Source organism: Nothoprocta perdicaria, unplaced genomic scaffold (assembly GCF_003342845.1).
Source record: "Nothoprocta perdicaria isolate Ctin4 unplaced genomic scaffold, notPer1 scaffold_26, whole genome shotgun sequence".
Classification (NCBI taxonomy): domain Eukaryota; kingdom Metazoa; phylum Chordata; class Aves; order Tinamiformes; family Tinamidae; genus Nothoprocta; species Nothoprocta perdicaria.
The window spans coordinates 3,878,783-3,905,997 of NW_020455488.1; the positions used below are offsets into that span (position 1 = coordinate 3,878,783).

Below are 27,215 nucleotides of genomic sequence, written 5' to 3' on the forward strand. Positions count from 1 at the left end.
TCCCATTTTCCTGACTGGAGATTTTAATCTACACACTCTCACACTGACACAATACAATATACTAACTTGATTTAAATCATATATTGGTATTTAGTAACACTAAGTTGCTATACTTACTTGCTACTTACAAGTACTAAGTACTACTATTATTAGTAATCCTCCATTAAAAATAAATCCCTTGCTATGCTGCCTTGAGGAATTTCCATCTTTGAAACTCTTCTAAGAATATGCCCTTTAAGTCCCACTTTGGATGCCCTTAAAAAGGTGCAGGAGGGATGCTCAGCAGATATTTCTGAGCCTCCTAGAGTCTGTCCTTGCTACACAAGGCAAAGGAGAGACCCTTTCCCATTGCTTAGGAGGAGATGTAACCAGCTAACCTAGACGAGTCAGTTCATACTGCTTCACTTTCTTCTTTAGCTTTATGGGCCCCACGTCCCAGCTCTCGTCTTCAGCGCCATCCAAAGGGCTTTCATCGCTGGCCTCCTCTGTGCCCACTTCCCGGTAGTAGAGCTTGTAGCCTGATATCTGCGCATGGTTGGCTGGGGGCTGCCACGTTATCAGCAGAGACTCCATCTTCGCTCGCACTTTCAATTCTGTCGGGGCAAATGGCACTGCAGGAACAAAAGAAGATAAAAACACCCGGTCATTTACCCAATCTAAAGTTTCACAACATTCCTTTTGGTATTTTTTTGGTATTTTGGTATTTTTTGTGTGTTTTCCAGCAACACAGGGATGGGAGAAGGACCTATCACTCAGGCAGGCAGGACGTACAGTGGCAGCTGAGCAGAACGCTAATGGTGCATATCTGCTCTAACAAACAGCAATGGTTACAATTCCCTTATGAAGACAAATTATTTCTGACGCAGCCTTGGGTCATGCACCCCCCTCCCTGTGTCCCGGGCAGCACCTGGCTCCTACCGTGTGTCTGGTTGTCCCTATCCGGAGTCCGATGCTGGGTCCACTCGGAAGGGGCCCCGTAGCCCATGCTGGTGCTGGCTGCAATGCGCACCTTGTACACTTTGTTGGGATGCAGCGAGTACAGCGTGAGTTGCGTCTCGTTTCCACCCACCTCGATGGACGTGACCTGATCTGCTGGAACCAAGGTGACACCAGTGACATCTTTGTCTCAGCCAAAGGGAAATGCACCCAAGCAGGCACACAAAGTCCAGCAAGTCCCTTGTGGCCACAGGTCTGCGGCTGGTTTGGCTTTGCCTAATGCAACCCCACGACGTTGGGAAAAGCTAGAAATAGAAATGCTAAAAATGGGACAAAGTTGATACCCTGATGGCCAACCCCCTTCGCTGCTTCCAGACCCACAGGATGCCTTCAGCACGGAGCCTGCCCGGAGCAAGGGTGGTAGAAACCCTGCTGATTGACGGGAGGGCAGAACAGGAGCACAGCACAGGGTAGATTCCTGCGCTTCACATCCCATATTTAAACCATCACCTTAACTTGACCCACAGTTGTCTAGCAGCCTTGTTTTCTGCAAAAAAATCACACCTTTACCAAGCCAGGTACAGTTTTATTGTTCCCTTTTCAGCCCAGCCATGTTCATAAGGGAGGTAATGGGAAATATAAAATGATAATGGCCTGAGATTTGCACTGCAGCAGATACAAACCTCCAGCAAGCCTGACCGTATCACTGCATCACGAACACACAGGTCTTGCTTTTGTGCTTCACGTGGCGTGAGCTCGACTGTGACTGAGCAACTCTGCTGTGTAACACTGAACTGTGGAGTGTTCAGTCTCTGCACTGCAAAAGTTTCCACAGTTTTATGGTGCCACAGAGCCACATGCAGTCACAGGGTGAGAAAACAAGAACCAGAATTCACAGTGCAGCATACTAATCCAGATCAAACGCATGGGAACATGTCCAGCACTTCATCACGTTCCCCATCCCTCTCTTAGCAAGACGCGTGAGCCTGGGAAGTGATAAGCTGCAGAGCTTTGATGGTCTTAAAACTGAATACCCAAAAGGATTTGCAAAGTGAGCACACATGGAATGGAAACAACTGCATTCAGCCCAGCGAAATGTTACCCTCCCTGCTGAAGGCTTCTAAGAGCATCTAACAACATAAATAAAACCAGATAAAACAGGGTAATACAGCCTTGGCAGGACACTTCCTTGTTTTACACAAGGATAACCTTGATTAGGTTCCACTTAAAAGGAATCAAATGTATTTGCCCTTCTCTCCCACAAGTATGAAGCTCTTCTCTCCCCCAAGCAGGGTGCAGGTGGCACCCCAGGGCAGTCCTGTGGGACAGGCCCTCACGGGGTAGCACAAACACACAAGCATCAGACCGGTTCCCTGGGGACACAGGCTCAGTGCACACAGGGAAAGGTCAACAGGGAAAGGCCAAAGGAGGGATCAGCACCTCTGTGACCACCAGCAGCAGGACGGGCTGCTCTCCTTCCCCTCAACACAACCTGCAGCTGACACTGCCAGAGCAGAAGACGTCACCTCACCTTCCTTGAGGGTGCAGTAGTCGATCTTGTACTTGGTTATCTTGCCGTTACTCAGCTCCGGAGGAGGCGGCAGCCACGTCACGCGGATGTCACCAGGAGTCATGCTCGACAGGGACAGCTGAGGGGCAGCGCTGGGAACTGCGCAGAAGCAACAGCGGGAAGTCAGCGAGGACGGGGGCAAGGCTGGAGCACAACGTCCCTGCCAGCTCTTCTGCTTGGCCAGGGGCCACGGGCTGGTCTCGGCCCTGCAGCAGCTGCTGCTGAGATGCTGTCGTGGGGCAGCAGAAGAGCCACAACTTTTTAGCAGCTCAGGGAGCATCCTGCAGGCCTTGGGCAGGCCTCAGTGAAGGCTGCAGGCACAGCACAGCTCACCTGTGCTCCCAACCTGCTGCTCCCGAGGGAAGCACAAGTGTCTGGCCTCCCTTCAGAGAGCAAATGACATTTTCAAACGACTGGTCAACTCCAGTCAAATTCAACAGTCAAGAATCACTGCAGTGGGGAGAAGAGTGGAGGGGACACAGGATCAGTGTAGCACAAACCAGTATCCGCTGCTGGCCCAGCTGGGGAAACAGCCTGAGAATCGCCTCAGGAGTCTCCTCGAGTCACAGATCTCTGCTGCAGGCAGTTTCTCAGACACAGGCACAAGGATCACACAGGTCACTGCATCAGGAATATTGACAGCATATAATGCACCCTGCAACGTAGCAGGAGCCCACATGGGGTCTGCCAAAACACCTCGGTGTGCCAATGTCTTGCAGTTTGTTGTTCCCTGTATGTGTGCCCCTCTGTGGGGCAGCCGTTCTCCAGGCTCTCTGCCTGCATCGCTCTCAAAACACTACGTGACAAAAGATAAAAATCAACACAAACTACTCATTCTTGAGGGACTCAACTTTAAGCTTGATCCCAGGCCTACAAATTGCAACAGATGCCTTTCCTCTGAGTTTAAATCAAGTCTGGCCCAGAGTCAAGCCTGGAGCAATATTGCATTAGCTAGGGGAAAGCCCAGAGGAGCTGACTACAGCTCCTGCAGGATTCTCCGGTGCCCCAGGCTCAGCAAGGTCATCTTCACGCTCTTCATCACCCAAGCTGATGATGAGACCAGAGTGATCTTTTCATTTTATGATTCTGCTACACATTCCTCACATTCTTTTTTTTTTTTCCAAGGGCTTATGGCAAGGAGCCACAGGAGCAGCGAGAAAAAGTTTCTGGGAGCTGCTAGCACTGCTCTCCAAGCCATATTCATGGTGCATCATGAAACTGGGTAAGAACATTTTTTCAGACCCCAGGACCCATTCAATTCAACACACCATCCTCCAGGGTCTGAACGATGATAGAAGAGGATGTCCGGCTTGCTCCAAGCTGGGAATATGCAACCACATAGAAGACATAGTTGGTGTTGGGCTCTAGGTCCTTGACTTGCAGCTCGGTGGTATCGTTGTTGACTGCAAACTGGTACTCCACATTATCTGTTCCTAGAGCCAAGAAAACACAAATCAGCAGGTCAGTAAAATGCCAAAACACTTTTTGCAAAATCATTCAAAGTCCACAGCAATCACCTTCAAAATCATTGTGTTATTGCCAATTACTGCAGCAGTTGCACAAATTTCATCTCTTATAGGAACTCTTTGGGTAGAAATACTCAATGGCTGAATGTGTCCCCTCTGACTCAAGCTTCTTAATCCATTCTAAGGCAGCAGAAGTTACCAGTCTGGGTTAGAAGAGCTCTGCAAACATTTCAACAAGGGTATTGGCTTGCTGGTTACTCTTCAAGAGACCCAGCTTACTTCAAATTCTGAGTGTGGAAAATGTAGTGACCATCTCTGGACATGATACAGCTGTTTAATATCTTCATTAATGCCACACATTTTGCGTATAAAATCAAAATGGTGGAAAACAAGAAAAGAAAGGAAGTTTCTAGTGCCTGGTCCCACCAGAATACGCCAAACAGCCTCATAGCCATCTACTGCAGAGCAACAAGTCAGCGCACGTCTACTAAGCTGCAGGTACTGGAGCACGCTGCACTCTAGGGAATTTGGAAAATTCCTCTGCCTGCAATGGGATGGGCTCAACTAGCTGGAATTCCTTCACACTTAGCACTATCTGGGGAAGCAACTCAAGAGCTCCTGTGGCTGCCCTGTGGCTTGTACCTGTGATGACTCCACCACCTACCTAAGATCTGCCAGGGTTGGGGGCTCTGCAGGGGGAAGGTACCAGCAGCCAAATGCAGAGAACCACGTAAGCAGAGCCAGAAGCCTCCGCTTCCTTCAGGTACAGGAATGTAGTTTCCTCAGAAACAGTCCTACTCTGCCACAAGAACTGTGCCTCCAGAAAGGGGAGAGAACGCAACCTAGGAGACACCCTGGACTGCTTCCCAACCATCTGGATGCACTAAAACTCTCCCGACTCTCTCAGAACAGAAACAGGAGTATGTGAGTGGCTCTCTGAAGAGGTGTTGCAAAACCCAAGCTGGGGCAGCCCGGACTATCTGGACTAACACACCCCATTCTTCACTATGAGCACCGCTCTGCTGAGACCACGATAAGAGCAGGACACGGGAACTCCGGCAGTCGTAGAAAGTGCAGTATCAAGTGCAGACCTCCTGGCTTTGGAAGGGCATTCCCTGCCCAGCCTCAGCAGCACACACATTCCTACCCCCAAAAGCTGCAGCCCTGCTGCAGAGACGGACAGCACCTACCCAGAGCCCGTTGGTAATGCAAGGAGAAGCCAATGATCTGCTCGCTGTTGTGCTCCGGCCGCTCCCAGGACACAAGGACCGTGGTGCTGGAGAGGGACACAGCCGAGACCCTTTTGGGAGCGCTGGGCAGGCCCTCGCGCACGATCACCGAGAGCCTGGCGGTGGCGCAGGCCGTGCCCAGGCTGTTCTCAGCCACGCACTGGTAGTAGCCGGCATCCTCCAGGCCGATCTGGTTGACCACGAGGCTCCCGCTGCTCTGCACCTTCACACGCCCGTTGGAGAGGATGGGCTGCCCGTTCTTCAGCCAGTGGACGGCAGGGGCCGGCTCGCCCTCCGCCCGGCACACGAAGCGCGCTGTGCTCGCCCGCGTGCGCGAGATCGTCTCGGGAGCCTGCGAGATACTGGGCAGAGCTGCAAGGAGAGAGGAGAAATTAATGCAGGAAGCAGAAAAGGAAAACAGAAAATAAAAGAGCAGAATAAATCCCTTCTCCTCTGCGTCCTGCACTATGTTTTATTCAGGAGCAGCTTTGCTTACAAGATAGGATTTGCCAGGCAGACTCTAGAGGCTTAATTTAGACTCTGTCCAAAAGGAAAAATAAATTCTGCATCAACCATGTGCTACACTTCCAGATCCTAGGCTGCTCTCCCTTACGGCTTCCACAATGCTGTAAGTGAACTGCCAATACAGATTTTCATGGGGGAACCTGGGAGAGCAAGAACGAGGAATATCAAGATTCAGTAAATAAAAGGAACTATCCCCCAAATTACAGACACGATGCTCCCATCAAGAGCCATCCTCGGCTAGATCCTCTTGGCTCCAACCGCGCTCCCGTTTGGCCCAGCACATACACAACTTCTTGTTGAGCTTCTGGATGTCAATCCAAGTAATCCAGGTAGAAATGCTGGCCAGGAAACTGCGGGGTGTTTATCCTGCTTTCTACTCACCAAGGACCCGGAGCTCGGCCGCGGCAGTAACAAATTGCCTGGTCTGGGGTTTGTTAGCCCGGCAAACGTAGACCCCCGAGTGGTGCGGCTGGCTGGAGGGAATGAGGAGGTTTGTCCGGCCCAGCACAATCACATCCGTGGAAATGGGCTTCCCATCTGCAGGAAAAAAAAACATGTGCACCAGTCGGGGAGGGAGCCTGACTCAATGCGGACGAGCCAAAGCCCAAAATGCCCCTTGGTTCCTCTTAGTGTTGACAAGGACGTTGTGGAGGGCACTAACCCACCAGCAACTCAGGGAACTCAGGGCTTGCAAGTGGACCCAGATACTCCCAGCTTCCTAATCCCCCTTTCTTTCCCCTCCCCACGCAGGCTGGTTCCTCATCTGTAAGGTATCAGGCAGCTGGATTGCACGGCCCATCCCTGACGTGGATTGTACCGGGTGGACTTCCCACGTGAGCCTTTTCTTTGGGGCAGGAGGAGGTGTGAAAAGCAGCCACTTTCGCATCCACCAGCAGCCCCAAGTACACACCAGAGGTCCTGGAGAGCAGCTGCCCGCGGGACACTGCTGTTGCCTCAGAAGGAAACACTGCAGCAAAGATGGGCACGTCCTGCAGGCCCAGCTCAGGAGGTGACAAACATCCTCAACTCGTGCCTGAGAGCAGTCAGGAACATGCCTGGTTTTCCTCGGGGCTCAGGTGTTCCAGCACAGGCTCCCTTTAGATAGACACAAGCTCTTGCCTGCCCTGTGAGCATATGCTCCTACTTAGCACCACCGGCAGGGAACAGAGCCGGGATGAAATGCTCTGCCCCTTCCCTGGCTTTCAGGGGCCTTTGCGTGGTGTTCAACGGGCTGTGCACTGACACTCCACATGAACGGCTGTGCATGCAATGCAGGAAGAGAGATCTGGACTCCCCACTTGCACAGGAGCAGCTCGGAAAACTGGCTCCAGATGGCAGCAATTAGCTGACCCCACGGAGCTTGGCAAGAGCCAACCTGACAACTCGGAGCCACAACCCTCATTGTTCCCTACACGAGGTGTCACCTGCAACTCAGCCTGCTCCTTAATGCACTCATGGAAAGCAACGTTATTATATATTGTTGCATGCAAGGAACTGGTCCCACCATCCACCACCAGCACCCAAAGAAAACCTTTTCCCAGTGTTGATTGACTCTGATTATATCTCCTCTGAGCATCAGCAGCCCTTACCGTAATAATGATTAAACGATTCAACATGTGAAAGCTGCATAGTTCTAACTAAGTTTGCAGAACCCATGATAAACCAGAAATAGTTCTGCCAGAACATTGAACCTTCCCTGATTTGATTTCCAAAGTCAGTCCTTAGAGATTTCTTTTTGCTCCTTTTCTGAAGTGAAGGGTAATATTTGTATACGCTGAAATCACTGCCTGTGGACAAGTCTGGGCTGAAGACCAAATACAATAAATGGTTACAAGGGAAAGAAAAGTCTTACATCCTGACCCAGCTTTATGAAAATGTGTGAGAGCCTTTTTTTTCTTTGGGGGGGGGCGGGGGGGGGGGGGGAGCAGCAGCAATTCCTGAGCAGAGAAGGTCTATCATTAGAGTTTCTGTGACACTCAACGAGAGGACACTCAATGAAGAGACACTCATAACTTAGGCTTTGAGCCCTTGAAAAATGCAGGCCAGCCAGGCTCGTTTGCACCCTCTGAGGAGGCCTGAGCACCTGCTCCATTGCTGCATTTCCTGGGTTCGGGGAATCTGATCATACCAAGATTTTATAACAAAAACTACAAAGCCTCCCCAATGATCAACAGATCTGATTGCATTTTATAATCCTGCAGATCTGATTGCATTTTATAATCCTGCAAGGCAACACAAGTTATTTCCCCAGGGCAATGGCAGAGTTCACAGAATCCCCTCTAACCTCTTGAGGCACCAGAGGAGGACCCAGACCTGACCCCATCATCTCGTGATCTGCTCCGCTCCTGCTTCTCCAATATGGGCACGACCCGTTTGGATCAAAAGGCATCCGGGCACCAGAATCTCGATATTTCACAGGTCAAACAGTTCAAGTGCTTTGTACTATTCGGGATTTAATTAGTGACTCCAATTTAGCAAGGACACCCAGGCCACTGTGACACTACTTCTGCAGTGAGGCACTCATGTAAAAAGCACCCGTCTCATCCCACCTATTTTTGCTCCTTTCGATATATTTTACCAAGTGTCCCCGGGTTCCTCTTGGCAAGCCAAGCGGAATTCCGTGCGGCTCACTCACCCTGGCGTATCCAGGAGACGAAGGGGGTGGGCTTGGCGGAGGCCATGCACTCCAGCACCGCGCTCTCGCCCGCCACCACCGTCGTGTTCTCCGGAGCGGCCACGATGGTCACATCTCCTGCGGCTGCCTGGGAACCTAATGCCAGGGGGAAAAAAAGAGGAGAAGTCTGTTCTTTCAAATGGAAGCACTGAAGAAAGCAGCATCTGGGGCACCTGCAGTGGAATGGGAAAATACCTTTACCACCAAAAAGAAGCCACATCATCTCAGAACGCAGCCATAAGGACATTTTACTCTTCCTGCATGGGAGGCACAGGTTTTCTAGACACTCTTTGCTTAGCAAAGAAAGTCTTAGATTAGAACTAAGGCAAAAAGGGATTTTCCAAGATTCCTGCAAGGATGCAGAACACAATTCCAGACACGGCGCCTCCATTTCCCTAGTTATTCTCACAGGCATTAACAGCTCGCTTCTAGTTGGAGAAAAGCAGGGTCTATTTTCAAACATAAGTAGTGTTTCAACCCAGAGTCTTCAATGAGCACCGCCAAGTAGATGCTTGTTAATTAGATTAATAAAGACAACGCTGTCCTCCTCTGGAACAAGCACTCGGGACACAACACACCCTGCGAAGGCATTACAGCAGTTTCAGAGGAATTTGGTAACTTGCTTAGAGAAATTCAGGTATCCCGATGCTACGTTGCGCACTGTGACAAGGGGAGGTCAGTCGGCCGTGTCCAGGCCATCAGGACAAAGATGACATTGGTCACTGAGCTCGGGGAGCAGGGAGTGCTATTGAGCTTGCATGTGCAAACAGCCGCTGTGTAACACCAAGCAACGCTTACGTGTGGATCTATGGGCTGCACTGCTCAGTTTTGGGGGTTTTTTTGTTTGTTTGAAACAAACCTGCTGTCTGTCGCTGTCCCCTCACTGCGCAGAGGTTAAAGGAAGGCTAAGGGAATTCCTCTGCCGGGGCTAGGGTCTGTTACCACATGCAAACAACTGGAGCACCCTTGGGAAGACCACACTGTTTATGACCTTCCAAGGGGGCAGCACCATCTCCCAGCCCTCCAGAAATGGGCAACTTTGGGGAACACTCTTGTTGTGCTCAAGATGAGAGAAATAAACCTCAGGAGAGCCATGTAGCTCAATCCTCAAGCCTCTCCAGGAGCCCCCATTATTGAACAGGGCAAGTTTCTGGGAGCAGATCTGAACCAAGCAACGAGCAGGAGCTGTTCTCCCCAGCACACAAATTTGCCGCCTCAGGATGCCAGAGCTCAGAACAGGCGCATGAAGGCAACACCTTCCAGGACTGCCGGATACAGCAGCGTGATGCAGTTCCCCGCCTAGCACGTGCCCACACCCCTGACTGCCAGATGCCGAGGAAAACCCTGAAGGAAACGGTCACCTTCTCCTTGCCCAGCTTCTCACGCACGTCCCTCCGGCCGTTCCCGTGTTCCTACTGGTGAAAGTAAAGCCACGGATTTTACTCGTGAAGGCCCAAAGGAGATGCTGCAGGGTGCATGTGTGTGCACGGCGGGAGGTTACTCTCACACTGTGCTCAGCCCGCTCCCAGTGCCTCACCATGGAGAGCTGGATCTGCACAGAAATTTTCCTGCCATCCACACATGCAGAAGGGTTTTCCATGGGGGGAGTTACAGCAACACAGTGGAAAAGGAGCTGATCACATCCCTGTAGCTGCGAGGGGAAAAGGGAGGGAGCCAGAGCCTGGGCTTGTCCAGCAGATGGAAGCAGAGACCGAGGACACTGCGGTCCTGGCGCCTGGGGCCAGGCCACCAGCAGCTCAAGGCAGGTCCAGCCCGGGAGCTGCCGGCACAGGGAGCAGCCGGGAAGAGAGGAGCAGCTCAGGCCCTGCCAAGCATCCTCCTGCCCCACAAGCAGGGCCGGGAGGAGCAGCCGCACGGTGGGACCGTCTCCTCTTGTCCTTGCAGCTTTACCCCCGTCTGCACCACCGCTTCCAGCTGCAGCGGGACAGGGACAAGCAGAACCAGAAGAAGCAGCTGGGGACAGAGGCGTCAAGCAGCCAGGTGAGGGGTTTGCTGTTCCTTAAACATGAAAATACAGCCCTGAAATCCTGCTGTCCTGCAAGTAAACACACATTGCCATCCCCGAGCCCTTCCACTGGGGATCAGGTGGGGACTTAAGGGCAGTAACTTGCTGGGCCCTTGCTGGCACCCTAGGCCCATTCCAAGACCTCTCTCCAGGCTTTGCTCCAGCCTTTCTGCTGGTCCTCGGAGCAGGAATTACCTGGGACATTTGCAGCCTACCACAGGGACTGACACCCCAGGCTGTTCGCATACCTGGGTAGGACACAGATGAGATACTCAGCCATCCTGAGCTCCCCAGCGCCGAGGCACTCTGCAAACTACCCCAGCCCAAGCTCCGAAACACTCCCTGGAAATCTGCCTCGGAAGAGCCTCTACCTAGAGCTCCAGGTCCATGACGAGCTGCTCGGCAGCTCACGCTGCAGAGAGCGGAAGGGAGCAGCTATTGGGGCCTCCCAACAGTCGAATCCAAGGGCGTCCCACAAGGTCTCGGCAGCTCCTGCAGCGCCAAGATCAGCAACAGCCACGTGGATCTGCAGCTCAGACATTCGTTGCTGCTTTCTCCTCCCTCGGCCAAAACTCCAGTTTCAGCCTTGGAAAAACTACTGGGAAAACATATTAGCCCACTTGCCAAGTCTGTTTGTCACTGATTATTACTGAAATCATATTACAAAAATAAACACTGGGGCTTTTCCACGGCGTTCCTAGGCACGCGCATGGATGAATGCCCCATGCATCTCCTGCACACAAACACGGCTCGCTCCAGATTTGTACTTCCCTGTGGGACTGTCAGGACAAGCCTGCTAATCGGGCTCCCAGGCAAACGGAGCCTCCTCCAAAGGACATCCCTCGCTTCCCATCGCAACAGGCCAGCTGGACAGGCTGGATGGCAGGTTAACCGCGCTGCACTGAGCTCGGCTTGGTCCAAAGAGCTCCCCAGGACAGTGCTAAACTAAGCAGGAAGGCTCTGCTCAGCTGAGCCCAACAAGCATCACGGAGCTAAAGCAACCCGAGTTTTCATCTCCGCTGCCATTAAAACAATTTCAGGTCAAGAGGGAGTGTTGTTTGAACCAAAGAGAAAAAGAGCTGCTGCTTCCAAGACATCCTTCACTGCTTGGACGCAGTAGGTCCCTGAAGGCACCGCACCACATTGCCCGTGCTCCAGTGCCAACAGCGCTCCCAGGGCTGTGATTTCCACTGGGGCTTGAGATCTCCTGCCTCCACCTCCAGCTCTGCTTTGTTTCTGCAAGTAGCAAAGCTCTGCACAGCCTGAGGCTGAAGCCATGAATTCACACTAAACCCTACCACTACCACCTCCCTTTGCAGGCTTTTTGCCCTTGTGAATCAGGTAGTCTAGCTGTACTGTCTTGGGCTGAAAAAACACCTGCAGGGTGTCAGATACTGCTCTGGGATAACTCTTAGTGCACTGAGACTGATAGAACTGCTCTGTGTCACCCTGTATCACTCATACCATGAGCCTTGCGCAGGGAGACTGTAAAAAGCCACCACAGGGCAAGGGACAGGGTAGCAGGTAACAAGGACAGGACTCAACAGGCAATTTACAGAAATATTTCAAAATACTCCCCCCTTTATTTTCAAATGAATAACTCATTCCAGATGATTTCTCACTGTTTATGCAGTTTTCTACTTTCCCATCACAAGATGGGGAAGTCCTACAGGTACCTTGCAGGGCAGCACTCCTGGAGAAGGGCTTCAGTGCTCAGCTCTGGCCAGACACAGAAGAAATGCAGGAAACGGCTTATAATAAAGTGTAATATAAAACCCCAGGGGGCAGCGAGGGGAGCACAGGGAGCACCACGACAGCAGAGCGAACAGGCCAGGCTGGGACCTTAACACACAAGCTGCCTGGCTCCTAAAACCCAAACTTGTACAGGCTCAAAGCAGAGGAGAGCGATGTGAAGGGAGGCACCGCGGGGAGCTGCTGGAGACAAAGCACAAAATGTTTATTTGAAGTTATAACTCGAGCTCGAACATACACGAGCGATTCCAAACTCCAAGAGAGTTTACAACCTGGGTCTGCCTCTAATGCATCCATAATTCATCAGCTCTCCTCTCCCTGCTCTTGTTAGTGCAGAGGATCAGCTAAGAATGCAGGCAGTGCAAAGGGAGGAAAAGGGGTTTTTGTTCAGCCAATTTGTGATGGTCGTTGGCAGTGACAGGAAGATGACTTCTTCTTGGCCGGGAACTAACACCTCCTTCCCAGCTCCATAAACACCCAGCCTCGCCTGAGCTGCTGGAGGTTAAACAGGCCTTGCCTGGTGACACATCCCGCTCTCGGCTGTCAGCGGTTGGAGACTCGGAGACACCCGGCAATCAAGCAGCAATCTCTGCTCCGCGAACTTTCTCACCCTCTCCGGAGGAGGAGCCTGAAACCTTATTCATCCCGGCGAGGCTCCGTCGGGAATAGTCTCTAGCGCGGAGCAGCTGTTCATTACACAAAGTCAATGCTGTCACTGCTGTTATGCTGCAGACAATAAAGGAGCAAATTACCCATTGCAGAGCACACACCTTGCAAACTGCAGCGTGGTGTTTGCAGAGCCAGCCTCCTCCTGCTCCCCAGCTCGTCCCCTTTCCCAGGGAACTCCGACCTCCCGGATCGCACACGGAGAAAGCTGACAGCAACTGCAGTGGAGAGGCTCATCCTCCAACCCGCCTTTCTCCTCCATTTTGGCTTTCCTAGGAATTTATCCACAATTGATTTCTACTCCAGGTGGTTACTGGTGGGCAGGATGTCCAGGCAGGATTCCTGCCTCGCCAGAGCCTAACACTAGAGTGTCGCGGTGTTGGGGAGAGCACAAGCTGTCAGCTCTCAGAACTGGGCACACTGGGCACCAAGCACCTCCTCTCTGACAGCGGCACTCAGCTGAGCACAGGAACACAGGGGTTTGCAGCAGGAGCGAGTGGCTGAGAGACAGGACTGGCCCCAGGTATTAGGGGACCAAATCCAGGCCTAAAATCCAGGTCTGCCTAGGATATTACAGGTCAAACACCCGCTCCTTTTGTCCCCAGAAGCCGCTTTCACAGCCACACACCCTCTCCAAACACTGCATGGATTGGCACTGTCAGGCTGGTTCACAAATTAGCTGTTTTTTCCCCCCTCTGCTTTTGCTTAGAGCAGTCCCTGAAGCCATTTGATCCATTTCTCCTCCATTACTTAAGCTGGGGAGGGAAGACCTTGACATACAAGATTACAGGCTCAAATCACCAAGCATTTGGTAGCGTTCTGGTGGTCCTCAGTGTGGAAAACAGCTCCTCTGCAGAGCAGCAGGCCTTGGTCCACCAGCTTTGAATGAGCTCTCAGATCTGAGGAACACCAGAGCTTTGCCCAGAGAGCAGGAACTGCAGCACGGAGCGCCCGGGGAGATGGAGAGAGGAGACCCAGGACAAGCTCGACACAAAGAGAGGCTGGAAGGGAATTGGAGTTTTCTCCTCCGTACTCCTTAAGTGGCACCATTTTGGCATCACTGCTTTGTTGTCTTTTTACCTCACACCCTCAAAACATTTTGTAAGGACGTATATACTTGCCAAAGTGCATTGAAAAGAATTCAGTGAAGAAGAATTTATCTCTGTGTTTTTGTAACGGGGATGGAGTTTATCTGCTTAATTATCAAGTGCTAAAGCAATAAGAGTACACGTACTTTGTCATCATTAAAGTAATGCACAAAGAAACACGCACAAGTGATTAAAACCCAGTCATTCCATCACTTTCTTACTGCTATTTGTATCTATCTCAAAGCATTATCCGAAAATCCCCAAAAGAAAAAATCAGCAAACAGATCCCAAACACACTGTGCCTCCTACACTTTTAAAAGCCAGTACAAAACCTGCTGCTGTAATGCCTGCATATTTGACATTTTGCCTATGTGAGAAGGAGACCATAAATAAAAATACATCTCTGGGGTCAGAAATAAAAGATGAAAAAGGAGGTATTAATGAGCCTGGATGAAGAGTGCTTGGTTGGACACGAGCTAAGGCACTGCAGGTCCATCCAAAGCTGTGCTCAGAGACACACTGCAGCTGGTAGCCCCAAGTGCCTCCTCACGCCACCCTGCCCTCTCCTGCTGCCCCTCGCTCCTGTCCACGGTGCCCCGTGCTGCGCTGGAGACAACGCTGAGTGGCAGCATCTCCCAAGGAGAGCTGAGGACAGGGCTCCCCCAAAGCCCTGTCCCACAGCTCAAGCATGGACCGTGACCCCGACAGTGTCTCCTGACACTCGTCCCTCTCTGCTGTGGCTGTTACGATGCTGCAGCACCACGGGGCTCTGGTACCCTCGACCTCAGAGCTGCTCCAGCTTTGCTGTGACAGGGGTGATTAATAATTAACAAGTGTCATCAGGAACCCAACCCCACCAACCTCGCTGTCCCGGTCTGTTGCAGGCTGCCGACCTCATTACCGTGTGTACGGCGAGGTGCCCGCGGGCGGGCGCGCAGGAGCAGCCCGTGTGCTCAATGCCCCGCGGCGCGAGGCCACGTGTGACCCCCACGGAGCAGATGTGCTCACACGCCACATGGTTACACCAGCACCAAGAGCCCCTCTGAGCAGAGCTGCCTAAAGCCAAATGCTTAAACCCTCGCCGAGCACCAGCTCTCATCTCAGAGAGCCTCAAGACGCACCGATCAGCCAGCATCACCAATACGTTGGACTTGGAGATGCACACGGGGAACCCTGGAGGACTGGAAACTCTCCTGGGTCTCCGGGCACTGGGTGCAGTGCTGGCTGTGAGCCCGGCCTGGCCCGACAGCACCAGGCCTCGTGGGCAGCCGCTGCCCTCTCCGCAGCCTCACGGCCCTGCTCCGCTCCATCAGCCTCGACGCTCCCCGTGCCACTCATGCCGCTGCCAAGCCGGGGCTGTCGCTGTTCTGCTTAATGAGAGGTGAGGCCTCTGAATTTTGTATCAAACCCTCTGTCACCGCGGGCTGCCGGAGCTGTCAGGACCATGGAATATCACAGCCCTGCAGAACTTCACAGACAGCTAGGCTAAAGCTCCCCCTGGGAATGGGCTGCCGGCTCTCACGTCCTCCCCAGCTCCTCGTGCTGGCCCAGCCAGGGAGCGAGCAGCGGCTTTGGGGGCATCTGCTGCAATTTTGCACCAGCCTTTCCCAGGTTTCACCCCCAATCCGCGGTCTCAGTCCTGTTCCACACTTGCTGGAAGCCATCTGGCACTGCTAGGATCAGTGCAAGGGAGAGCGAGGGAGTCTACAGAAGCTCCCATCCAGCTTAGAAAAAGAATTTATTTGTTATTCCCTAAATTCCCTTCTCCACCCTCCTAACCTCTGAGCTCGCACTTACCACGGCTCCCTTTGCATTTTCTGCCCCAGAAGAGGATCAAAACCCACTCTCACAGCCCCGCAGCCTCCTTGGGCAGCAAGCAGCTGCCTTTACCTGCCGCCCGGGAAACCAGAGCCTGGAAAGGCAGCAAAGCCAAGTCCTCCTGCTGACAGAGTCCTCACTGAACTGCTACCACCCAGAGAGGGCACGAGGGAAAGGAAACAGGACGAGGGGAAGCAGAGCAGGACAATGACGTGAGAGTAACTGGAGCCTGGGAGAAGCGGCCCGAAGAGCCGCAGGCTGCAGCCGCCATCCCCCTTTCTCCAGGGACAGCAGCACTTGCTGGTGGAACTGACAACCTGCAGCGAGAAGAGCTGCTGTATTCCAGCCCGGGTGCGATCCCCAGCGACATGGGACCCTGTTAGCACGGAAGAACTCCACAACAAGAAGCCTTGCCAGCTGGGAGTAGAGGGCCGTGTTTCCGTGGCTCGCTCATCTCCTCAAGGCCCAGCCCTAGGCAGCCTCTTGCTGCATCTCCCCTTCCCTCCGTCCCGCCGCTCCTCATGTCGCTAACTGCCCTTTCCTGCAGCCCTCGGGAGCAGGGAGCTCCCGGCACCCCGAGCCTCACTGCTCCACAGAGCTTACAAATCACAGCAACACACAGGGCAAAACAGGAGCAAAAAGCAAAGGTGTTTCCACTGCCTCCAAGCTCTGTCCCCGTTATCGTATCTCATACAAATATTTGACTGAAAAATACATTTCCTGGGACACTGCTGCAGCAAGCTGCAAAAAGACTGTCAACATAAATGATGTTCTGCCAAGGGCAATCTCGCAGCGTCATCTCTAATAACACGGTGCTAAACCCCAACTCACAAGGGATGGGCTCGTCTGCTGGCAGGTTTTTGGTGGCACGTGAGCCCAGGCCCCAGCCCCGCTGTCCCACAGCCCATCACTACGATCCGTCCCTCCTTCCTGCACTTATCTCAGGGCAGGAAAAGGCTCCTCTGTGGGGATGTGAGGGCTGATCTGCCCTCTCATCTCGCCCAGCTGGGCCAAGCTTTTAGGCACGCACAGGGTGACACACAGCCCATCCTCGTGACCATGACCACCCTGCATGCACACGGCAGGAACTGGGGCAGGGGACAGAGAAGCAGACCATGCTCGTCACATATCCACACCCTCCTCTGCAAGAGCAGCTGGATCCACCTGAGCAGCTGGACCTCTAGCATCAAAGGCCTGCAATTCTTCTCCAGCCCAACAAATCTCTCCTAAGTGGGCAACTCCAAGGCTGTTACATGATCCTTCTTTACCAGTGCAGAAGCTGAAGTGCAGGAATGGATTCTGCCCTGTGACACTACCTCAAAAAGAATAGGAGAACCCAACAGTTCTGGTTCCCAAGACCACGCTTTGCTCACTAGGCTCCAGTCACTACCACGTAAGCGTGAAAAAAAAATACTGCAATCTAAAGACGGAGCAACAGAATGAGGATTCAAAATGGACAGTCCTGCTTTAACCCCATGTGTTTTTCCCAGCGCAGAATCCCCCTCCCCAAGCCATTCCCCTGCCACACGAGCAGAGCTCAGTCTCCAGCTCCGCAGCTCTGTCCTGTGCAACTCCAAGAGGCTCCTAAGCCACAAATGCCACCTGAGAGGTGCTGCCCTGTGCCTGCAACTCAAACACTTGCTGCCAACCTGCTCTGCTCCCCTCCCATCATTGAGAGTCCCTTCATGGAGCACAGTAGCACTCTCCTGGGCGCATCAAGGACCTGGGAACAAAGGCAGGATTCCGCAGGGAATCACCTCTTCACTCCTGCATTCAGAGCAGGGCTCCAGAGCCGGCCTGCAGGAAAAGGAGCTGCAGGAAAAGCAGCACCTCTGCAAGGAGGGACCCCAGGCAAAGGTTCATTCCTCATCCACCCAGGTGAGGGGTGCAGGGACAGAGCAGACATATGGTTGCTGCTCCGTTTGCCAGGCAGCAGCGGAGCTCCAAGGGGAAAACAAAAATCCAAGTTATCCCTCTGCTTCTATTTCTACAGCCGGCTCCATTTGGGGGCTGCGTGACTGCATCCCGCTCTCCGTCTGCTCTCCTCCCTTCTTGCTCCAAACACCCGCTTCCCCAGGGAACGTCTGGAAATTTGCACCATGAAGTCTGCGCAGCCCAAACATCTGCAGCGCTCGCAGCGCCGCGGCGCTCTGCTGCTGCCGCCCTGCCGCGGGCCAGGGCAGCGCCTTTCGCCACGGACACCTGATCCCGCCGGCCTCACCGAGGCACAGCCTCCACAGCAAGCACATTTTGGGGGGGTTTTAGGCCATGCAGATATGACGGGAGGGGGTTGCGCTAATTGCTTTCTCTACTGGGAAAAGGCCTTTAATAAAGGAGATGGAGCAATTCCAAGCTGGGATATCTGGAGAGGGGAGGGAAGGCAGTAAAAGGACGACTGGATAGAAAAGCTACAGGGAGGCAGATTCTTTCGCTACGCGCAGCCAGTTCAAACCCAGCCCTGTCTGGGACTTGGAGGGGGGGAAGTTCCCTTTTGTTTTTACAACCAGCAAGGGATTTCTGCCAGACCAGTCCACTCTATCTACTACCAGCTGGTTCAGAACAGGGAGGAAAAGCTCCCTCCAGCCAGTCCAGGCATCCAGAAACGTGCTCTGATGGTGAAGTGCTGAAACAAACAGAAAAAAAAAAGGATCAATACAGTCCAGTCACTCACAGAGAAGTGTGTGGCCTGCAAAGGTCACTGCAGTTTCCCATCTGTCTCGGAGATACTTTTCCCCAATTATAAAAAGCCCCAGAGATTTAACAGGCATGTTTTTCAACCCTATCAGCTCAATCTGGTGCAAAACTCAGGCTCGCATATTTGTTTTTGCAGCCAGCGGGTGGTGCGGTGCTGCAGAAGCGAGATTTGGGCGAGAACTGCAGGCAGAAATCTGCTCGGCCGGCTGGTGCTCCAGAAGGAACGCTTCCCGCTTAACCTCTTCCCCGGCCTCCATTTGCAAAGCAGATTAAACATCGCTCCGTTACAAGGCACAATTACGCAGAACTCGTTAGAATGCCAAGGACAGCACAGTCACTTCTGCAGCGTGATCAATATTACTTATCAATAGCAGAGCTGCCCCAAAGCGGGAGGTGCTGCCAGCTGGGGAACTGCCCCGCGCCCCGCTCGCACCAGCGCCTTGTGACGCACGCAGAGGAGCTGCCAGGGGCTGGCAATTAGACACGGAGAGCTCGGCTGCTCGCGGATTCTCCGTGGATCCCGCATGGATTACCTGTGCCCCACAATCCACGGATCAGAGGTGTGTTTTCGGGCTCCGCGGTTAATTACACTCCCTGCTGATGGATGAACAGCAAAGCCAGCCACGTGAGAACCAAGAGCGCCAAGCACTACAACTACACAGAGACTAACAGGGCTTGGAAGGATTTCAGAGCTCTCAAGGTTAAAGCCTATAAAATACACGGGGGTCAGCAGGCAGAAGAGACTGACACAGTGTGGGGACACTGTCCTGGGACAAGAGAACAGCTGCTCTGCTGGCCTCCCAGCCCTGCTGAGTTTCCCTTTTGCAGGGTGCAGGCTATATTTAATGTTAGAGAGGCCTGGACATCCCAGTGCACCTGCACTCATAGCTCCGCTTGCCCATACTTGCCCGCTGCACTTTTGTGGGGAGTGGGGTCAGAAACTGAGGCCCAGATTGGGAAGCCAAGGCCCGCTCACATCCAAAACCTTGCTGAAATGGTCCAAACTGCCATAGGAAACCCCATCTGAAGCTGTTCCTGACACCACAAGGATCTTTAGAGCACCCCTGGCAGCTTAGCATAGAGCTAGTAACACACAGACCAAGCATGTCAGGCATTGCTGGTCCCAACCTCCTCTGGACCTGGCTGTGCAACCCAGGGCAAGCACAACGGGGCCATCCACTCCACCTCTGGCCATTGACCCTGCTAGCTCGGGCAAGCCTTGCTCCCTGCCCAGCCTTCACCTCTTGCTGTCTGAGGCCGAAAAGCAGCTGCTGCCATTACAATCCCCCTGCAAAAGAGACCCCTCAGCGCTGACAGGAACAACCCTGCGGTCATTCGTTCAGCAGGCCGGTCCTGCGGCTGGGCAGAGCAGCCAGCTGCGACCCTCAGCTGGCCCCAACCCAGCCCATTTACCCGTCGTATGAAAGAGGAGTCTTTGTGTGAAAGCCTTCTCTGCAAGTCTGAGGCAAACCCTCCCATGCAGAGGCACAGCAGCAGGTAAGACCATCCACCTCAGGTGGGCTCCACGCAGATCTCGCCCAGTCCCGCTCGCTCCTCACCTTTCAGGACGCTGAGGACCGCCGCGTTGCTGTAGCGCCTTCGGGCAGCATTGGTGGCCACGCAGTGGTAGGCACCAGCATCGCTCTCCTGCACATCCACAATTTGGAGGACTCCATTTGGAAGAGTTATGAACCTGAGTGACCAAAAGGGAGAGCATGAGATAGACTGCACCTTGACATGGCTGTTCAGTCAACTCAAAAACCTGTTATTCCTTTTCTGCTGAAAACGTATTGTGTGCAGATCCAAGCAGCAGGAAAGAACTATCCATGGCACTAGAGTCCTCACAGGCTGGGATCAGCTTTTCAGTGACCACCCTGGCAGGTTCTGCTGATTCAAACCAGCTGTACAGAAGCTGACAACTCCATAGGTGCACAAACATTTCTGCATATAGAAATGCAGACCCATCCAGATGCAAGCACCTCTGCACCCATGGTCCTCCATGGGCAGCCACTTGCTTTTCATAGAGGTTTGGTAGCCAGGGAAAAAAATATATATATATATATAACACTGCGAGGAGGACTGAATGTCATCTGTTCCCTGCTGCACCTCATGTGCATGAAGGAAGGACCAGACACCACCCAGCTACACTTTCATGGTCCAAAACTGCCGGGATGTTGTTCCTGTAGTGCGCAGTCACCCACAATTGCCCGAGGCCTGGGCTCTGGGATTGCTTTGGCTCTTCCAGGAGTTTCTGGCTCTCAGAAGATCAAACTTAGCAGCCTGGCATTCAGTACCCACCTCATTTGTCCATGGGGTGTCACTGGGGAATATTCCATTAAATAAAATGGCTACACGGCTCCCGACAGGAGCACAGTCCTCACCGCTTTATTCCGAACAAAGCAGATGATTAGCAATTAGCATAAAAGTAGGAGCTGGCTGTCAGCAGCTCCATTTTCTGCCTGGATTCCTAGATGGCAGCCTCTTTCTTCTTGAATGCAAGGCGCAAAGCCTGCGTGATCCTTTTTAATTATATATGAGATCCTTTTTTAATTGCAAGCCTCCATAAACAGAGCTGCCGAGCTTTGACAGGCAGCTCTGGGTTATCAGTCTTCATTACGAAGAGGGCGCATTCAAAGGCCATTGCTAAGGGGAGGGAAAGCAGCTATTCCACAAACGGCACAAAGAGGAGTTGTAACTATGAATGCCAGCCTTTCCTTCCATGAACATCCCAATAAGTTACCCAGAGATAAGTAACTGGTTCTCCAGGTGCTGAAACAGCCGGAGGGCCATGAGAGGCCCACAGAACCAGGAGGACCTTGAGGGATCACCCACCACACACTCAAGGCAGTGACAGGGGTCCCTCCCCTGCCCCAGGCAGTCAGTCCTAGGGATGAATATCCCTCTTGATAGTCTAGTGTCTCTCCTGAGCCTCAGCTGCTGCAATGAGGCCTCACCTGCAGCACATGTGGAAACAAGAGAGCTGGCAGAGCCACGCGGTGACCACGCTGTCACTATGGGCACAACCCTCAGCGTGGTCCACGGACACTGCCCTGCTGAGGCTTCCCATGGGAATGGAGGGGGAACCTTCAACTTTGCCCTCCTGCCCCACATCCCTAAAGGCTCCCCCTAAAGAGACATGGTTTTTCTAGGGGTCAAGCTCCAGTGACCTCACAGGAGGTGCAACCCACACCGCACTTGTCAGGATGCCTCTCAGGACACAGGAGAAAGTTATTTGCGTCCTCTCAGCTCTATGGATGAAAAGTTGCCCAACTGTGATGAGATTTATTTTTAGTATACAGTAAGTATGTCTTGTTTTAAGTCCGTAATTAGTATCAATATATTGAAACACTAAGCAAGGAATCTCCCAGCCACAAGCAGAGCATTCAAGCACGTGCCACAGCATCACTGCGGCTGCCAGGGCGCTCTGGAGAGCATCTGATCCCGAACCCCTGCTCAGAGCTGGCGTTGTCCAGCACTTTCACGGGAGCTCAGAACTGGGCAGAGATGTGGACTCCCCAGTGCTGAGAAGAACGAGGTAGATTCAGCTGATACAAAGCTCCGGATGGTCCCTCTGGCAACACCAATAGTAGAAATCCACTTACAGCCTGCAAGGGCAGTTCACCCCAGTTCACCCCAGGCTCTCTCTCCACAAAGCGGTTGCACTTGCCTGGTGATTCAGAGCAGTTGGCACTGGCTTTCTGTGCACACAAAGGCCAGAAGGATCTTTTTTGTCTGCTCACCTTCACTACGGATTAAGCAGCATAAAAAAAAAAATTAATAATAAAGACCAGAAGGACAAGAGCTCTGGGAGAAACAGAAATCCTGGATCCTCGGCAGTCTCAGGAGTTTCACTAGTAACTGCTACAGCACCAGGATCACGTTCCAGTCTCATCCCATCCCAGGGATGAAATGACCAAAAGGGAGGCGCCCTTTGGCAGCAGGTAATTATTCAAAGGGCAGCCTACTAAGACCAAGAAGCAAGCCCAGGGGCCAGGAAGGCTGCAAGTTAACAGGGCACGAGCTAGTAGCTGATTCCCTCTCCTCCTCAAGTGAGCTCAACTGCATGTGGCTATAAGCCATAGCAATGCACTGCTGACATGAGAGAAATAAGCTCCATGGAAATGTAACCTTCACTTAGGGAAAGCAGGGGGGGAAAAGAAATTAGAGCTGCAGCTCACACAGCCTCTAAGGTGTGTGTTTGCATGCAGCCTTCCAGAGGCATCCGGCTCTGAATGCATCCTCACCTTGGCTCCAGAGAAAATAAGCCTTTATTTGGAGCCTGGGGTGAAACCCAGGCAGTACCTTAAAAAGAAAGGACTACAACAAAAGATGTAGCATAGAATCCAAGGGAATGGCAAATTCCTGTAAGCCATTTTCCAGCAGCTGCTACGGATTTAAGACTATGTTTTTAAAAGTACTTAGAAGAAAAAGGAGCAAAGTCCTTCTGTGCCTTACTCCTATATGGAAGTTAGATTCTGAACTTAAGCTAGGTAGGGAAGTTTGGGGTTTTTTTCTTAAAACACCAGCAGGCATCTCTCTACCCTTTAGTTTGTCTTTAAGCATTTTTTCAGCTCAGCCTTTAACACCTCTGAGGTGGCACCATGTTGGAACCTGCACTCAAGGGCAAAGGCCAAAGAGCATCCAAAGGTGCAGTCAACATCAGAGCAGCTGCTGCTGTGCTGCAATTCTTAAAAAAATCTTAAAGAAACCCCACACACAGCTGCAGGAGCCTTACTTCGAGGGCTGGGCCTGGCTTTGTTCACACGAGCAACCTCGTTATTCCGGGCCGTGAAGCCGGCAGCCTGATGCCCACCTAGCCAAGCGATTACTCCTTCCCAGACTCATCCGATGCCGGCACAGGAGGGAGCCCGTGGCAACCACGCTGGGCCAGGATCGGCTCCTTCAGCAGAATCGGTAAGGATAACAGGGAAGGGGCTGGTTGGCAGCCCGTGTTTCCTGGAATTTACTTAATTCCTTCGAAAGCTGGTTATACTAAAATCCAACAACTACTAAACAGCAGCAGCAAAAAAAGCAAATCCTTCTGAAATAGCATATTAGCTGAAACATGATTTAAAAAGCAAGATGTGCAGCCAGAGATTACAGTCTGGCTTTTACAAGGAAAACAATTTTCAAGCTGCCCGTGTTGAAAGCAATCTCCGAGCAAGTAATTTCACAACATCCATCGAGCTGTCACATTAAAAAGTCATTGCCCTATCTGTGGCACACTTCCCTCTGCCGTCCCTTCTTTCTTTTCTTTTTTTTTTTTTTTTGTCCTTTTTTGTCCTCCTCTTTCTCTTTTTTTTATTTTTTTAATATTTAATTATCTTCTCATTACAAAGCAACAGCTTCCTATGAGCCTTTAGACACGGCATTTCAGACTCAAGGATGTAAGCCATAATTTTTACAGAAACAGTCTTCGTTGTAAAATTATTCCTAAATCTCCTCACTACCCCTCCCCTTTCACAGATTAAACTTTCCCTGTGAGGAAAATGGCTCCTTCCATACAGCAGGAAACTCATTTTTAGGAATTAAAGACAACATCATCACTGATCCCTTGCAGCAATGATGTCTACAGAGCAGCTGATAGCCAACTAAATGGCTCTTCTCCTGCCTGTAACTTGCTCTCATTAGGAAAAAGGAACTCTGCTGCAAATTTCTTACCTTTTCCCCAAATTTGAAAATTCAGAGTCCGTAACTAGCGCACATCCAAACGCAGGAATGAAGCCCAGCACTCCAGAAGAAACAGGAGCTCCTCAGCAAGCTTCACTGCCAGGTGGAGCAGCACCTTGGCACGGTGCCCCCACACTCACCTGGGGACAGACTCCTGGTGCCAGGACCAGTCCATGAGGGATTTGCTCCTCACCCACCTGTGCCAAGGGCAGCCCACACTGCAGCCTGCCAGGCTGTCAAATACACATGAGGTTTGCAGGGTGCAGGCTCGATGCTGTAAAAACTGGCACGATTTCAGGTCCTTTCATTCATTTTTACGCTGCTACCTGACCTTACCTTCCAAACACTCTTTTTAGTTTCCCTTCAGCCATCTGTACAGGGAGTAAATGGTTGGTATAAATCGTCAAAACAGCTCGTTCTTGCACGCAGTCCTTCCAGACCACTGGATCACTGGGGCTTAAGTCATTTAGTTACTTTATTAGCCAATTTCTACCCAATTTCAAATCCTTGAAGCTGTCATTTCTACACTGAGCACTCAGTTCATCATGACAAAAGTTCCATGTCAGGACATCAGTAATGGAAAAAGGCTTTGTTCTTTTCCTTTTTGGTGAGTTAGGTGACATTTGTGGGAAGGTTTGCTTCATTTTGGTGCTTTATGGACCCATCTGTGTGGATCCCTCAAATACCTGCTCTTACAGCAGGTAACATTCAGGTCCAAACCTGGTCCATCAATCCCCTCTTTATTATACCTTTTTATGAAAGGTTTTTGTCTCCTAAACAGTCAGATTTTGTCAGGTAAGCCAAGAAAACAACCAGGGCATCACCTGGGCTCTGCTGGAACCGCTACGTGATCCTTCTCCCATGTGATGAGCGGCGCGGGCAGCCCTTCGATGCGACACTCGAACCGGGCCATGCCATTTTCCTCCGCTGCCTGCGACTCCGGCTGTTGGAAAAAGCGCGATAAGGCTGGGAAAAAAAGAGGAAAAGAAGGGAAGTTAACATCTTAGTGCTTCTGCTGTGAAATGCAAACCTATTACGATGCACAAGCTAGGAGCAATCCCTTTTTCTATTAAAGACAGCCTGAGATGTAATTCGTCACTTCCCCATGCCCTACAGGCCCTCTCTAGTCCTAAGAGCAGTAACTGAAACATTTCAGTGTGCAAATTTGCTTCTGCTTCATTTTCTCCTTGCAGGCAACCGTGTGAGAGAAGATAGGCAATTAGTTGCTTTTGCCAGTTGCTTTCCTGCATTGCCTCCCTCTGTTCATTTGCTCTGTTTGGCTTCACTGTGCACTTGGGGAAGAACACGTAGAATGAGAAAAAGAAGGAGAGGGAAAATGCTGCTCTGCTGACAGATGAGACCTCTCCCTGGCCGTGTGGCCCTCCTGCAGCCACAGGAAATTAGAAACAAGGCATGAGAAAAAACTAAGTCAGATGTGGCCAGACGCAAGTTTTTTTAGTCTAAATAACTGCCCAGGGGCTGGACACTAAGATGAGGGACCATAAGGGTTATGATCTTCCTTCTCCATTAGCAGCTGTTTTTGCCATACAGACAGGGTGCCCTCATTAAAAAAAAAATGTGACATCTGAAAGCATCTCTGTTCCCCTCTGCTTCATCTCTTGTCAACCTCTTCTCTTCCACTCATTAAGTGGCACAATCTAAGCTGATGTAATGAAGCCCCAAAGCTTGCAGAAGACCCACCCCAGAGAGGTGACAACACAGGTGGCACCCGGTGTGTCTGACCAGCCACCCTGCTGCCGTGGCAGGGGCAGAAAGGCTCAGCAGGAGCCGGTGAGCAGCAGCCAGGTTTATTTTCTGGTCTCAAACCAAACAACCCCGGGGCTCCCAAACCTCTGGCTGGTAAGAGAGACGGTACATCCAGCGAGCCACATTTGCACCCCAGCAAGAAGGTGAGGAGCGCCCTGGCGAGAAGGTGACGAGTGCCTCGGGGCGCAGGCAGCGGCCTCCCCCCAGCCCGTGAGCCAGCTCCGTGCTCACAGGAGCTGCCAGCCGGCAACACGACACCCGGGGCAGAAAATGCAGCGTATGTGAGGAATTCGGCCTGCCGAGAGCAGCCTGCCGCTCGCTCCCGCAGCGCCCTGCCACCACACTGGCTCTCGGCAGCCTTGGCCCCTCCATACCTTTTAAAATTGGTACCAGGTATTTCCAGACAACGCAGCCTGAGCAGCCCGCGTGTAAAGGGACAGATGCCCAGGAGGGGATCGGCGACAGCCCCGAGGGGTGACAGCGGCAGAGACACCCAGGGGGCTGCGGCCGCAGAGTCACCCGACGGGCCCTGCTCCTGCCTCCCCTCCGAGGCCAGGGACCGCGTGGGGACACCCGTGACGGGGACGGGACACGGGCCGTGCGTGGCCGCTCCCTCCCGCGCCTCCCACGGTGACAATTGCTGCAATTTGCTGGAATCTCCCTTGTGCAAAATTAGCACCTTTAACAAATCCTCGCCGGTGCAGCTATTAGCAGGTAGAAAGCTACACCTTTCCACAACTAAAATAACACCTCGCGGTTCCCCGTCGGGCTCCAAAACCTGATTGCCTGTGTTTTACTCCTCTCTCTCACTAACCGCTTCCAGGAAGCCCCAGCTTGACGTCCCACACAGTCGGGCAGCCCTGCACACACTGCCAGCTCATCACCCCCGGCCGCCTGCTCCGCTTGGCCGCTCCGGGTCTCCCGACCCACTTCCATCCAACACCTTCCCCTTCCTCGGCCGGGGAGCTGTCAGCCCTCACACATGGGAACGCCAGAGCTGCCCACAGCTTTTGAAGGGATTGCAAAGGAGCTGCAGACTCCTGCGGGTCCGGAATGTCTCACAGCGCAGGAGCTGCACTGAGGAGGGCAGGAGTCACATGGAATGACTGGCCTCGACAACGCCTTTGCAACACCCAAAGGTGCACAGAAATCCTACCTCCCTGCTCCGGATCTCCATCGTGGGCAGGAAACACACTGCTGATGGGGAGCACGAGGCCACCTTTTACTGCCCTGTTCCCATTGGTAGCACCCAGGGCAATCGGGGCAGGGAATAATCCGTCTCCATGTAAACAACTTCAGCTGGATTCCTGCATTTCTCCAGCTGGGAGGAGGGG

The 27,215-nt window shown here is 52.4% G+C and overlaps 1 protein-coding gene across 1 annotated transcript in view; it reads right to left on the reverse strand.

Annotated features, from left to right (window-relative positions):
• Positions 1–27,215, reverse strand: part of IGDCC4 (immunoglobulin superfamily DCC subclass member 4) — a 72,951-nt gene that overhangs the window by 17,523 nt on the left and 28,213 nt on the right. Inside the window, exons 3-11 of the mRNA XM_026040578.1 lie at positions 24,939–25,080; positions 20,004–20,137; positions 8,362–8,496; positions 6,108–6,263; positions 5,163–5,573; positions 3,775–3,939; positions 2,468–2,605; positions 919–1,092; positions 378–611 (exon numbers count right to left, since the gene is read on the reverse strand). Coding sequence (XP_025896363.1) covers positions 378–611; positions 919–1,092; positions 2,468–2,605; positions 3,775–3,939; positions 5,163–5,573; positions 6,108–6,263; positions 8,362–8,496; positions 20,004–20,137; positions 24,939–25,080 — 1,689 coding nt within the window. The remainder of the gene's footprint in view (positions 1–377; positions 612–918; positions 1,093–2,467; positions 2,606–3,774; positions 3,940–5,162; positions 5,574–6,107; positions 6,264–8,361; positions 8,497–20,003; positions 20,138–24,938; positions 25,081–27,215) is intronic.